The sequence below is a fragment of the Meleagris gallopavo genome, chromosome 2 (assembly GCF_905368555.1).
Source record: "Meleagris gallopavo chromosome 2, MGAL_WU_HG_1.1, whole genome shotgun sequence".
Classification (NCBI taxonomy): Eukaryota; Metazoa; Chordata; class Aves; order Galliformes; family Phasianidae; genus Meleagris; species Meleagris gallopavo.
In genome coordinates this window covers 33,622,759-33,638,502 of record NC_139405.1, presented here as the reverse complement: position 1 = coordinate 33,638,502, position 15,744 = coordinate 33,622,759, and the positions used below count along the sequence as shown (strand labels likewise).

Genomic DNA, 15,744 nt, shown 5'->3' with positions numbered 1-15,744 from the left:
CTGCAGCTATATAGAGATATATTTAAAAGAAGGTTAATTGGTCTCCTGGGAGCAATAAAGAAATTGTTAGGTTCCTCTGTGTGAGCTGTGACTGTATGAAGCCTAATTACTGAGCCTGAGTTATTCTTTTTGGAGGGGGAGGGAATCTCTAAGGTCCTTATTAAAACCTACAAAAGTCTAAAGAATGATGGAATTAGAATTGATTGTCCATGTTGATCACAAGTGCAGAGCAAATAAAAATGTTGAACTCACCCCATGAAACACTAATGGAGGTCATATAGGTATGGTTTACACATCACTATTATTGGGAAAAACAGAAATCACTGTGCTGAATGACAGGACTGGGAAATAGAGGATGGCAGATTTTCAGGTAACGTGTATTCGTTATGCTTGTGGCAAGAAAAATACACTCCGCTGTTCTTGTAGGGACCATTTTGCAAAGCATTCATCTCAAATGTATTTTCAGCATGATTAACTTTGTAAAATAAGAAATGAAAAGGCCAACGGGAAAGAGAAAAGAGGCTCTCTAACTTGAGTTTGGTCTGAAATGCCGAAAAGCATTTGGGATGTTTTTGCACCGCTTTCTTGAGGTGACAGAGACACAGCTTAGGCAAGGGCAGCTCACAGAGTGCTTCCTGTGTGCTGCAGCTTGGTTTAGGAGGAACTGTAATTGCAATGAGAAAAGCTGATGGTGCCTTTCCATTCCTTGCACCCCACAGCCAGTGATGGCAGGACAAAATGGAGAGCTTCATGTAACAACAGCACTGCAGTCAGGCTGGAAAGATTGATGCAAGACAGCTCTTACTTGGTTCAGCATGGGGTCTCTCTGCAAAACGTGGCAGCTGGATGCTGCTGCTCATATTGACCACTTCTACTGGAGCAGTACTGACCCCCGGCTTTGCTCTGGAACTTTTTGCCGTTGTGGCATTGTGTGACGTTGGCCACGTTGATGCATTTATCCATGATCCTCATTTTTCTCGACTTTCTTTTTTCTCATCTTTCTTTTTTCTCAGTTTTCTCAGTATTCTCTAGAAAGTATCTGGAGATGTTTGTAGAGCTACATCTTTTCTGCAAATAGCTATCCAACTGTCCTAGAAATAAGGCACTAAAGGAAGGCATGTAGATTCTCAAGCCCTTACAGGTAGGGAAGTAGTGACATAAAAATATGGAGAATGTCACAGCTCATTCCTTTTTCAGTTTTTGATCGTTCTCTTTTTTTAACAAACAAACAAAAAAAGCAGAAATTTCCCAAGGATCAGCTACAACAAAGCCTAACTATGAACCTATGCACACCACTGGTCGGTCTGACCTCAGGTGATCTGCCCAAGGTCACGCACAATTCCTGGCACAGTGGAGAAGCCAAGCCAGAGCTCCACATCCATAACCATAAGATCTTCCTTCTTTTCCTTGCCTTACAGGAGATTTAATTCTGAATTAGGAAAAAAAATCCTCATAACTGGCACAACCAGAACTCTGCTCATTATGAGTCTTGCAGTGGCTAAGAAATGGAATATACTGTGTAGAGAAACAGACTCTGTGTGTTTCATAAATATGCTATGTAAAAACAAAACAAAACAAAACAAAAAAAAAAAACAACAAAAAGCAAGTGTAAGAAAAGCTAGCTTAAAAAACAGAAACAGCACAGAAATGGGTTGAAACTAGAAGGAGAGAAGTGGCTGAGTAGTGGGAGAGTTTTGCTGGCATAAACCTGCTCACAACAGACTGTGCACAGGGTGACAGACTCCAGCAGGTCACAGCCTCCTGCATGTTTCTCACTAGATTTTTTCCTTTCTACCATCTCTGCAATGCACTGTTCAGTAAGGACTCGGAATATTCTTTTACTTCTAACATCATTAGCACACCTTAAGGGGATATAAATACAAAGAATTGCACCATGCTTGAAGAGCACACTTTAGGGAACTGATTTCACTTCTGACAGAAGTCTTTGTTTCACTGCTATCAATTATTCTCAGAAAAAGTTGTAACATTTCCTCTGTCTTTTCTGTTGGTACCCTTTCTTCTAAACACAAAATACAATGTAGTGCAGTTCCTTTAAGGGCAATCTAACATTTTGCTCCTAGACTAGTTAAAGGGAAAGCGACAAATCAAAAGTAGCTCAAAATGTATTTCTGAACCTTCAGGCAAAACCAAAACACCATTGCTTTCCAAAAGTGCTGGAAAAGCCTCTGACCTGACCTGCTGGAAGCAAGCAGCAAGCCTGCCAGCATTACTGATAATGTTGCATTTAGCCTCTTTCTGACTTTAGCATCTTTATCTTAGCAAGCTGATTCCACCTGAAAAATTTCCCAGATATTCATGAGGAACAAAACATGATGTCTGTATACAGATAACTCAAACTACTTTGAGCTTGAGTTAAAAACCTTGTTTAGAAATGTCTGCTTGCTTAGCCAACATGCCTTCATCCCTGGCACACTTGCTTTCTACTGCATTTTCAATATCTTCCTGCAGTCACAGGCCAGCTTTATTTGCAGAAGACAAGCTGGAGGGTAGGCTGTGAGAGAAAACCTGCCAGCAACATCTCCCCACAGCACTAGTAGCCCTGATAGCAGTGCTGGGACATGTGAGGCTCCAAATGAAACCACTCAATAATCAATTGAAACCAACCAGAACACCTGATTCTTTCCTTGACTAAGCTGAAAGAAAAGAAAGTTTTGTATCAACAATAATAAAAGCGAAGCATTAATTACGCCCCTGCACTAAGGAATCTCTGCAGAGCAGCCCAGAGAAGCAAGGCAGGCAACAAGACAGTGCTCTCAGGACCCTGACTCAAAATCCTGAGCCTTGTACCAGCCTAAGGCCAACCAAGCTGCATTGTTTGGGCAATGCTGATTGATTAAACCTCATTGCAGCCTTCCAGTACTTGAAGGGAGCATATAAACTGGAAGGGGAGCGGCTGTTTACGAGGGTGGATAGTGATCGGACAAGGGGAATGGTCTTAAACTGAGACAGAGGAGGTTTAGGTTAGATATTAGGAGGAAGTTTTTCACACAAAGGGTGGTGACACACTGGAACAGGTTGTCCAAGGAGGTTGTGGATGCCCCATCCCTGGAGGCATTCAAGGCCAGGCTGGATGTGGCTCTGGGCAGCCTGGTCTGGTGGTTGGGACCCTGCACATAGCAGGGGGTTGAAAACAGATGATCACTGTGGGCTTTTCAACTCAGGCCATTCCATGATTCTGTGACTGGGCATCTGTCCCCTACAGTTCTACTCATGGTAGTACACATACCTTCAGGATGCTCTGTAGCCTTTTTCATCTGATGCCAGGTAAATCTGACCCTCTCCTAGTACCTGTCTTTCCCCGCTGCTGTGCTTGCACCGTTGTGGTGTCCTGTACCAAAAGGCAGTGCTGCAATTCATATATACAGACGTGTCTGCATCCATGAGAGCTGGCGGGTATCTCCTGCTGTATAAATCAATACACCATCTTAGCTCACACACTGAAGTGCTTTTCATTTACAAGTCTTAGTAGTAGATATAGAATCATAAGATAATGCAGGTATCATCTTTACACTAAGACACACATTTTCAAATATAATGTATCCCTTTAAAACCAGAAAATAGCTTTTAAGGACTGAGCACCTCTCACACTTCCTCATTGTCCATCAATGATGCCATAGCTTTGTCAGAAATCCCAATAAATGCAAAGGTCTGACCCCTCTCTCAGACAATTTCCTTTTCATAATAGCAAGAAGATCCAACCAAGCAGTGAATTTCTGTCAGGATTATTGCACTTCTTGAGTGGCTGATATGACTTGGCCTCTGGCCTCAAGCCATGCTACATACTCCGGAAGTGCACTGCATTTCATAGGTTATTGCTTGCGTATTACTGCCGGGCAAGTGAATACTCCATACACTGGAACAAATTCAAATGCCTTGAAAAGAGATATCTTCCTCAGTGTTGGCATTCTTGTGCTGGGGCTGTAAATTATGCCCAGAGTGTTCATTTTCTTTTTAAATGTGTTCCCGTCTCATAATAATTAATGGTGTCAAGTGACTAGTGTGAAGAAAGCCTGACTTTATAACAACTACAGATTAATGAAACAACAGTCATGGCTGGAGTAGCAGCAATAAATTGTTGAGAGGAGAGACACACCTGGAGCGATATTTTCAGGAGCCTTAAATTATCTAGGTTTCAATGTTCCTCATAAATATTTGGCTTTTGTTAACATTTGTTTCTGTGTTAAAAGTGGAAGTTAGCAGCTCTGGTAACAGCAACTCCCCTGTGAATGAGTGTGGGCAAATGGAGCACATACGCTTTCCAAGAAATGCTTCTATTCCCCAGGACTGATCTGGTTCAGTGGATCTCTGTAGGTCTTACAGCTTCAACACAAGGTCATGTGTGCTTGGTGAGAGGGAGAAGAAAGGAGATGTGGAAAAGAGGGAAAAAGACATATAGTTGGCCTGACAGAAACATGGAAGTGAATTTTCTTAGAAGTACAGTTAACCAGTATCATAGAATCATAGAATCCTTAGAGTTGAAAGGGACCTTTAAAAGTCATCTAGTCCAACTCCTCTGCAATAAACAGGGACATCCACAGCTAGATCAGGTTGCTTCGAGCCTGGTCTGGTATGTTGGACTGCTCACATGCTTGAGCCCCAGTCTTCAGCCCACTGCCTGTTCTGACTGGGGAAGAGGTGACCACACCTGGCTGCAGCAATCAGAGTGAGCATTTCCCTGCTTGAGAAGAAAATCCTACTTAGTGTGTACTACAGTGTCTATACTCTCGAATCTGAAGTACAATTTGGGGAAAGTGGGCACAGTAAAACCAAACTCTGAAGGCTTAGAAAGGTCTACAAACCACACCATGAGCTTCCTGAGCAAGTGCTCAGTGCACCTGTCTGCTATGCAGAAGCAAATGTGATGCCACACTTCTCTTTAGGTACTTGACTGAATGTGTAGATGATGGAAGTTCAGAGACAAGCAGCACTTCTGTGCACTAGCAAAAGGTTTGGCTTCAGCCCTAAAAGAACTTCACAGTGACATAAGGATGCTTTCACAACCTAGTCACTCTAGAAACCAAGTCATCCTCATTGTTTATTGAATGCAGACAAATACTGCATATATAAAATCACCTCTAAAAATTCAAGATGCAATTTAGAATATTGGGAATCTTTTAAAGAAAAGTGGATCTGACCAAATCTAATGAGAAGTTAAAGGGAAAAACATGATCTCTCTACTTATTTCTATGACTATATCTTGAAGTGTTGGCATAAACTGGCACAAATAATTGATTGGTCATCTCAATGAAATCATATCATTTTGCTGCAAATTAAGATGGTATGTGTTTCTCAGTATTTATTATCAATTAAATCACGTGTTGTAAATGGATAATCAAGTGTTACCATCTAAATTAGGTGTCTGGTAGAAAAAAAGGTATAGCTGTGTTCTAGTCAACAAGCATAAGATGTACAGTTAGACTTTGTGATCATTCAGAGATAACAGAAAAGATACAGAAATCAATATCTAGAAAGCATGTGGGAGAAGCTTAGCAGGAAGTTGTGTCCTGTATCACTGAGATTCCAATTTGATTATCAATTCTTCCTACATTCACTGCTATTTGGATTTGAGGTTCTGGTTATTAAATAAAAACAAATTACATTTATCCTTGCTTTATGTTTAAGTTTGTAGTTTTATCAGCATGTCTTAAGAGCAAATATTCAGACTTACTACCATTTTGACTTGCAGAAGTTAAAAACTTTCTGAAAACATCACATATTCCTCCAAACCTTAACTCAATCCAGAAGAGAAAAACTAATAAACACTAAACATTTTTGTAAAGAAAATAGGACTTGATGAAAATATACCAAAACCACTTAGGAACACATTAGGAAGCTTCCTAATGTAACAAAAAGAATTCCGTATCCTTTCTCCTTGAATGTCTTGTTTTCCAGATTGGGGTTTTATTCAGGGTACTTTCATGATGGCTTCACACTGTTCCTTTAAGTCCATCAAGGCTTGCATCAGGCTGTGATCTGTCCCATGGGTCACCTTCATAATATCATAGGCCTGGAGAAGAAAACAGAAAGGGACAAGTTAGACTTTGTGCAGACCATGTTCAGGGGTTGGTAACTGCAGCAGGGCATGAATGTAAGTGCTAGCTCTCAAGGTGGGGACTTTAGTGCATGGCAGAGTATCTTAAGTATCTCAAAACCCATAACAATTTGTCTCTGACAGAGAAGGAAGTACTGACACATTATTCTTAGATGTTAAATCTTCGCTAATGTATTGCACAGAAGGATGTTTAGCATAGCAGAAGAAGGTGCTTTTGCACTGAGGCATGAAGGCAATTTTAAGATTGATTACCTATGGTTCCCAAAGTTTTGATACATTATTTCAAAAATGACTGTGATATTTATGTGATATTTAGCAGCCACAAAGTCCTATAAGTAGAAATTAGTGCTTAACAAATAGAATTAAGTGCTCAGGCTATAAATGGAGAAATGATGCACAGCTTCAAACAAAAAGTCTTTGGAGGAACGAATGAAATTCTACTTCAAACTTCTAGAGATGGGCAAGCACATGGAAATTCTGTCATCACTTATTTTTGTTTCCATTTAGCTACTTTTTTAGAAGAAGAGGTAGGTGGCAAAATGTTGAAAGAGCAAGTTGAAATAGCAGTCAAAACAAATCAGTGTGCAAAGAGCTCTACAGATTTAACTTCTGAGCAGCACAATGCCTTACTATTAAATGGTAATACACTGTTGAACACAACAAAAGAAATTCTTCACTTTCACTTTTTTTAGAAATGCCTGAGAAATGTGAAACAAAATCAGAAATCCTCAATTTTTGCAAATTTTTGTTTTAGGAGAAATAAAAAACCCCTTCATGTTTTGCAAAACATTTTCAAGACATAATTATATTCTCTGAAAAGATTTGCTGAAATGTTTTTAGTGTTTGTTTTCCCTAATTTAACATGTTAGGGAAATGCTGTAAACAGTAAGCCCTTACGTGTATTATAGTTGAGCATAAGGTATTAGGCTGCACAAGAGCTTAATAAATATAAATAATGGAAGAGGTAGCACAAGAAGCAGTAGGAGCCAGTCCTTACCTGCCAGAGACAGTTTGGATAGAGAAAGATGAACACTGGTATGATGTAGGAATGCCTGGATTGTGCAGAGCAGAACAGCTGAAGGTTGGAGTCTGTGCATGCTGCTATACAGCACAATGTAGCTACACTCAGGCAAAGTATGGACTGGATAACTCCAGGATAAAATGGCAAGGTGTACTGGCCATAGATCCACACACATTTGGTATTTGGATGGCCTGGTCAAGAAAGGTGATGGACCTGTTGTGAATGGCCTGTGTTAACTAGCTGTGCATTTGGACATGTCTGAATACCAGGACAGGCATGCCAGGTCCCAAGGCAGCTGACCTTGATCTTCATCCCATCTACAAGACAAAAGCCTGGCGAGTAGTGATGGTCCTGAGCAGCCTGATGCACAGCTGGAGATGTCCATGATGATATGTCTCTATCGTAAGACAAAATTCCCTAACTTCATGCCTAACCTTGAGATAACACTACCATGGCTGACTTCTCTCTCATCTGCAACTGTTTGTTTCCATTTCTTTTCTTTCTTCAGTATGGCAGGTAAATGTACCCAATCTTTGTTCTGTCTCCTTCAGAGAGAAAATCATACTCATGCAATATTCTATCTTATACACTGAACTACAAGTAAGAACCGGGCTGTACTGAAGTCAGCATAACAATGACTTCTGTAATCCTGAAGGTACACTGGCATGAAGTTATATAGCTATTTTTTTTGCAAAGATCAGCACAAAATTTAGAATAATTTCACCTCCACAGCAAAGACTTTGTTATTGAGAAAGTATAAAAGGTATGGAGAAATAAGCCAACTCTCCGACACCCCTTTACTCTTCTAAATCTTACAGCTAACCAGCAGAGCCAAGGCTGAGCAGAGTCTTGTTCTTGCATCTGAGAGGAAGACCACACACACCACAATTCTAATTATGAAAAACTATAGTGATTGCAAGGCAGCAGCAGAGGCTGCGGCATCATCAACCATACAGTCTCCCCGAAGAATAATAAACCCATTAGAGTAGTGGTATGACTGTTGCTCCATGAATGCAAATGAAATGCAGCACAGTCATTTGCTCCTGATTTGCATTGGGATGGGATGGGACGCCCATTGTCACAGCTCCCTGCAGATGCAGGATGTCTCCACTCCATCACAGTGAAAGCAGGAAGCAAATGCCCATGAGCTGAGATGGCATAAAGTGAAGGCTGACACATAAGAGGGAGTGTTTCTCCTTGTCTCCCTGTTGAGGGGGGCCCTTGTGAATGCAGTCAGAACTAAAACAAAGCCGATCAGTACTGGGCTCGTAAACATTTCAGCATTTGAAGCAAACACCTAGAAGAAGGGAATTTTTTGCTGTGAAGCCTGGGAGGGATTTTACTCCTCTTCCTGTGCTTTTTGCCCTCATGCCAGGAATTACAAGACAGGGAACAATGTCGTACCTCCTGCAGGCTTTCACAAGGCAAGAAAACCATGCCCATCAGCTCACAGAAGGATAGAGACGCTTGCTGCAAGGAGGCAGGGGTCAGAAATCAGGTCCAAGCCTTCCCTTTTACCCTGCTTGCCCTCACAGAGTCCAGCTGCACTCAGGTTATGGGCAACCAAAGTGGGGAGTTTGCAGTGCTATTATGGTATACAAGGACATATGCCAAACGCTGGTGTTACCGAGTGCACTTTGGGACAAAACCAAAGGGCTCTGCAATTACAGTGGCTGTGCTAGTGCTTCACTTCCAGGCAGCAGAGAGAACTGTACAGCCATGTGTGAAGGTGCATGGGTCCTGCACATCTGCACATCTGATGCAGAGGGGCTGTCAAATCACAGTAGCTCTGTGGCTGTGCCTGATTAAACAGGATTTATATGAGTGAGGTGAATTTCACTCAGATCTTGATTCCTCTGCAACTTCCACATCCTTCTCCTTAATGCCACACTGAAATTAGTCTGACGAGGGCTCCAACAGGGTGCTATTCAATGTCAGAGTGTATTAAGAAGAGTAATGAAGCAGAGAAGGCAATCGAGTTTCTGCTCTGAGCATGTGGCATGCTCTGTTGACACATCTAATCACAAAAGACCAAACTGTGTTCCGATATAACCCCAGGATATTATCTGAGTTATATCAGGAATCACATCCTTTACTCACAACAAACTGGGAATTATATTTTGCTCTAATTTGTTTCAGTGTAGACAGCAATGAAGGGAGTCAGCTTAAGATCCCACTCAAAGAAGCACTGTGACCAATGTGTACAGGTTGCACAGGGATGCAGGGTGACAGGAATCTTTCACTTCTGCTCAGCCGTGGGAGTGGGAAGTAAGGCTCTCCCTGACTTACATGTAGGGATGGAAAGGGGTAGATGGAAAGGGCAGCAGACAGAGATGCAATAGAATTAGTTTGTAAATGGCTCTGTATCCCAGCTGCAAAGCCCTTACTGTATCCTTTTGGCTTGGAGACCAAGATTAGAGATGCACTGATGCATGGCAAGAACAGTAAACAGCATGCTCCTTTCCTTTTTTTTATGGATAGAGGAGATCAAAGCTTGAAAAAAAGGTTTCTGTGTTAAATATTGCTTTGCACTTGAAGAATAATGCAGTAACAATCTGGATTGCAATGGGCAACTTAGTAAATATATACAAAAAGGTATCACAACTTCTGCCTTCATCAACAGCAGCAAAGATGTAGATGTAGACAGAGATGACTCTAGGAGAGTTAACTCCATTTTCACTTAATGCTGTATCATATTAGAAAAGCTACTAGAAGTACACTTGCTGATGTATTGCAGAAATCTCTATGAAGATCTCTCCTCTGTCTGGGAGCCCACTGCTTGCTAAAAAGGAAGGTCTGAATGTTTGGAAATTATAAATATGACAGGGGAAATAGCACAGCAGATTACCTGGCACGTGACAGATATATAGCTTATTGCTGAATAAAGAATGGAAAATATAATTGATTACTGTCACATCAGCTTCTTAATCATCAGAATTGACCACAATTTAAGTTAAATGTATCAAGTGAAGATTTAAATTACTAGGATTTAGTAAAAGAGAAAAAAAAAAAAAAAGAAGAAAAAAAAGCACTATCAAATGTATTATTATTTAAACAAGTGAAAATTATCAGTTATCCAGTTTGTATAAATGATCAGATGTTAAAACCTAATAGATATGGGGCTTAAAAAAAGCAAGTACAAAATACTAAGTTATCTATAGAGTCATGAATGTTATCTAAAGGAGATCCAGACAGGAGCAAAACATCAACTTAAAGCAAGGCACCAGCTTCATCCAGCTGTCAGCCCTGGGGCCTGCTCCTGTCTGCAGCACTGAGCAAAGGCAGTAAAGAGCCTCAATCAGGCACCAGAGGTGGGCAGGAGGATGAGCTGGAGAACCTCATAGAACTGGTATTGCCTTCAGGCTAACTTCAGCAAAGGAGAGATGGTAACACACGCAAATGAGCCTGGCACTTCTTGAAGCAGCATGTTGTCCAGGGGGAGAAAAATAGCAGTGATATAGGGTTTGAGATAGGAAGTGAGTGAGCCCATGTTCTGAAGACATCACTCCTGAAAAGAGATTCTTCAATATATTTAAGATGATAGTAATAGCAATATAATGGCAGGACAAATAGTCTAGGATAAGAGGAGATGAATACAAAATCAGTTTAGGTCCAGCAGGGATAGCTTAAAACCAAAAAGCGACTTGTAAAACAACTGCAAAAATAGACTGAAGAAAATGGTGAATGATACAGAAATAGAAGGGACCGAGAAGCATGCCTGTTGATTGTGTGGCTCACAATAAAATACAAGCACTAAAAGGCAAACTTCTATCCAACATCACAGATACCTATAGGGAAGAAGGAGGGTGGAAACCACAGCTCTGCTCCTGCTCTTTACTTCCATTGGTCCCAGATTCTCTACTCTATGGTAGGGAGAGTAGAAGGCACTGAGATATTTTTATCTCTTAGATCTAATAGTCATTTTTCATTCAGACACCTTTGAGCTATCAAACTGTAATTAGCAGTGACTGATACCAAAGAAAGGCAGCTCCTGAAACACTGTGCAACAGTGACCCATCACTGCATTCAGCTGCAGCTTGAGGAAGCAGCACTGATAATAGAACAAGTGGTGAGAAATATTCAAAGGCACAAATTACAGTCAGGACAGGAGGGAAGGGAATCCACGGTGGGTTTGGGGTTAGCAAAGGAGTGGGAAAGGAAGAAGCAGTCCAAAATACTGACCTGTTTCAAGGTCTCCAGTGCCTGAGGTAACATGCCTTGACTGTACTGCAGTTTGCCCACTCGCATCAGCTGCACAGCCCTCAGTGGATGGAAATTAGGGTAATACAGCCTGCAGAGAAAAGGGAGGGAAATGCGTCACTGTGTCGGCTCTCACCTTCACAGTCACTGCCTCTGTGGAGAGTTATTAGGGTGGGACTGCAAAGTCCTTGTGAATGTTAATAAGGTACTCAGAGAAAATTAGCTGCTCTACCAAGAAGCATGAAATACTGAGGGGAATTAGAAAATTATTACTCTCTATCTCAAAGGAATGCCTTTAACATTATCCTGTTAGAAAGTGACTGGAGTGGGATTATTTCATTTGCTACCGTTGGATAGCACAATAGCATTTACTGTACTTAGTGTTGCAAACAGAGGTTGTTCACAATCCTACATCCCTGAAGAGGTATAATTTCTTCAAGGAAGCTTCAGTAGGAAAACCTGTCCTGGATCCTATAAGATGAAGGAGAAGGACTGCACACGACACCAAGTGTGTCATCATTTCTGAGGGTTTGCTTGCTGCTCCCTATTGCAGAAAGAACTGGTAATGCATGTTCAAGGAAACATTTTGGATTTGGCTTGTGAATATAGGCAAGGTATTTGCTAGCATGAGGAAAAACTCCTTTTCTCAGTTTCACAGAAGCAGAAGTTTTCCATCAACCTCACTGGAGTTACTTTCAGAACAACATATGTTGAGATGAAAGCAGAACTGTGTTCTCTTCCTGAGGACGTAGATGGAGGGCAATGTCATCAATAATTCCCTTCAAGACACTCATGAAATGTCGTACGTCTAAAATGAAAATAAATAAGCATCATGGAAAATGCTTGCATGCCCCAAATCCCTTTTTCTGCTGATTTCACATAATTTCGGTGAAGACACAGAAACACATGGGAAGCACGCCAGTAGGATCTCTGTACCCTGATCTATGAAGACCTCTCCCGAGGCAGCAGAAACCAGCTTCATGTGAAGAATTCATCCTAAATTCCCATGTGCACCACCTGTTCAGATCACTAAATTACAAGAAGTGCACAGCAGTGTTCTCAGCCCTCTTTGGGGTTGCAGCCCAAAAAGGAGAGTCAATAGGCTAAAGAGAAGAAAAATGGCAGTACTTGTCTCAATCCCAACCGATCACTAAGGAATTTCAGTAATTCAGATGAATAGATGCTAGAAATTTATCAGAAGGACTATTTTTATATCTTTTTTTTTTCTGATTATTGTATCGATTAACATGGTGCTATCTGCTACTAGTTAAAGAAAAAAATGCAACTAAGTCTGAGATTTTGAAGCGGATTAGCAAAGAGTAAATAGGAATTGCAGAGATAGCATGGCACAAATGGGAATAGTGATGACGTGCGCAACTTTCTAAAACTTGCAAAACAATGATACTAATATGGGTGCATACTTCTGCCTTCACCTGTGACTGTGGCTATGAATGGAGTAAAAAGGTAATTCCCCCTTTAATTCAGGGCTACTGAAATATTGGGATGCCTTGGGCAACAATCATGGCCACAGAAGCAGCAGCAAAGAGTTTTGCGTGGATAACTTTCTGCAGTCCTTGGTAGACTTTGCTGCACCCTGCTCTGATTCTTCTCTGTCTGGTCCCTCATGAGACCACATGGACAAATACAGGCTGTGCTTCAGTCTGCAGCACGTAGCTTGCTGAATTTCACAGGGATACACCAGAGTGCAGAATCCGTCCCTGCATGCAGACAGGTCTCTCTTTATAGCTCACACATTCACTTGCAGTCAGTAAAGATTTACCGCTGCGGTATGGGCAATACCCAGAGAAAACAGGAGGCTATTTAACAATGTCAGGTACTCTGTCCAGACTATCAACCATAAACTAAAGCAAGTGAAAATTTAAGATGAGAACATGGGAGGACTAAGTGTGGAACAATGAGCTCTGAGTTCATAAATATTTACAAAGCTATTTTATTGCACTGATTTATGTTCAGATCTTATGCATGTATATAGTTACATTTGCAAGTCTTAAAATTGACATTTGAAACTAGTATTTATTATCATATTCTGGAATAAATCTGTTAAACTACTGGAACACCTTTCATGAAAGCATCTGCATTGAGTGAGTTTATAAGAGAAATTCGGGCAGCTTGCAGCTCTTCTGGAAGACATGTAAGTGGGCAGAAAGTCATTCGCTTCTTCCAGGCATCCCCAGGATTCAATATTGTGTAAAGATGGCATGGCAAAAAGAGTTAAGAAGCAGTGTCAGGTACTTGAGAGCAAATCTGTTATCCTTGTATGTTGCTCTGAACAAAACAAATGGATATGTTTAATACTAAGGAAAACATTAACCAGCCAGAGAAACTGGTACCTAAAGACTGTCAACAAGAGAATAACACAACCATAGAGGAATACATCCTGCAAAACACGGTACAGCTTGGGAAGAGTAAGATTTCAATCTGAAAAGGTTTTTATGAGATTTACCAAGGCCTGAGGGACGGGAAGGGGAACAGCATCATATTGAAAGATGAAATAAAGGAAGACAGTTCTGTGGAGTGATGTTTCCTGCCCCTCGGCACTGGTCAGTGCACAGCAATTCACTTGCAAAGAGAGATTAAACAGACTACAATAACTATCAAGTAAAGCTGCACTGTAAACAAGGGAACTGGAAGAGGCTTGGAGAAATCTTCAAGTTTTAAACCGCAGACTTAATCTAAGACAGTACAACTTTGTTTCAGCCTCTAGCTAACAGAACCCAAGCCAGCCTGTCCCTTGCCTATCTGCTGGTCCCCAACTTGGTGTCACCTGCAAACAACAGCCAAGCAGTTTCTAGTGCCTCCTCCAGGTTGTTGGTGGAGGTGTTAGGACCAGTCCTGAACAAGTCCCACGCAGCACCAACTGGTACTGGCTGGCATTCAGTCAGCAACGTGTTGGCCATAACCCCCTGACTTCCACCATCCAACCTTTTGTTACCTATCAAGCTGTCTGCTCATCTGCTCTGTAATATTCTAACCCGGATGACAACTCCCCAATCCTCTTGGCCTTTCATATATGATAGTCAGTAACCTGGCCAGCTCTCTTAGTGCCTTTGCTGGAGGCAGCCACCAAGCCCAATGGGTTTGCATGGGTTATACTCTCTCAGAAAATCTCCAGCTCAACTCTCTTTCTGGGTTGTGCCAGGTAAACTGCACAGGTAAGAGTGAGGCAAAGAAAGCACTGTCTAGCTGACTATCCAAAACCTCAAATGAAAACTATTCCTTAGTCTCTGAAGTAAGGTAGCTTACTTCAGTGTTTCACTGTTACAGGAACCAGCAATTTCTGCATTTTGTTCACTTAATAGAAGGATATCAATTTTCAGTAGACAAAGATAAGGCCAATACTCTGTAAAGCCATAGCAGTTTCTAATACACCATGAATTCGATAGCCCCTATTTGCAGTTCAGCCCTGACATTTGCCTTGATTAACCTCCAGAGCAGTCACTGTTGATGCACTTTATAAAGAAAAATTTTCTTCATTCTATATCTCTATTTCAATTCTGAATCCCTTCAAGCAATCATCTGCATTCTTTTATATACAACAATGTAAAAAAAAATAACAGAAACAAACTTGACAAATTTTAGTCAACTCCTTCTACTTCTCAATACTGTGATTCCTCTAATTTCACTCAAATTATCTCCCATTAGAAAATGAATAATCAGAAATTTTGTGTTCTCCCAGGACCTGAAGCCTACTATTAAAAAAGGAAGAATATGCAAAATCACTGTCTTTTCTGATACCTCATATTTTAAAATAAACTCCTACCATTTCCTCTGTCTTTGTAAATCTGTCTGCAGGGTTAACATTTGCACCTTTGTCTTCAGCCTGACGTAATTAGAAGCAGGCAGGATTTGTAAAACCTGAAATGAGGGTTTAAAATAGAAATGTTACAAGGCTCTTTAATATGGTGACACGTGAAAAGTGATGCCATACATGACTGCAAATTGCTTTGTAGTACCTTTTAGTGCAAGTAAATATGACAGCATAAAAGACATAAAGCAGTTTTAGGAACCACGGCAACAGAGAAGAAATTAAGAACAGGCTTCTGGGTTTCAGGAAAGGTGTGAGCCGAATGCAAAGAGGAAAGCATCAGCCTCCAGACAGAAATACACTAGCTATGCTGGATGGAAATGTTTACACAAATACAGCACCTGATAAGTATGACCCTCTTTTCTTCTTGTTTTTTTTTTTTTTGTTTGTTTGTTTTTTTTTTGTTTTTTTTTTTTACTTATTCTTGATTTCAGATTGAATCAGTATTTGAGTACAGTCATTAAAGCTGTTCACATGACTGCAGTATTTGAGTACAGTCATTAAAGCTGTTCACATGACTGCAGTCTAAGAATTATTTTTATGGTGTCCAGCTATTTGCTTTTTTCATTATTTATTGATGTGACACTGGTCATCTAATTCACATGATAATTTTTCCATTCAGTG

The 15,744-nt window shown here is 40.8% G+C and overlaps 1 protein-coding gene across 2 annotated transcripts in view; it reads right to left on the bottom strand.

The window, feature by feature from the left end:
- Positions 1-5,291: 5,291 nt before the first annotated feature.
- SMYD3 (SET and MYND domain containing 3) overlaps positions 5,292-15,744 on the bottom strand; it is a 361,948-nt gene continuing 351,495 nt past the window's right edge. The window contains exons 11-12 of one of the 2 annotated variants that reach the window (XM_085219596.1): positions 11,277-11,385; positions 5,292-6,028 (exon numbers count right to left, since the gene is read on the bottom strand). In XM_085219596.1, the coding sequence (XP_085075722.1) occupies positions 5,927-6,028; positions 11,277-11,385 (211 nt within the window). In that variant the 3' untranslated portion in view covers positions 5,292-5,926. The remainder of the gene's footprint in view (positions 6,029-11,276; positions 11,386-15,744) is intronic. The other variant, XM_085219597.1, reaches the window with a different exon arrangement.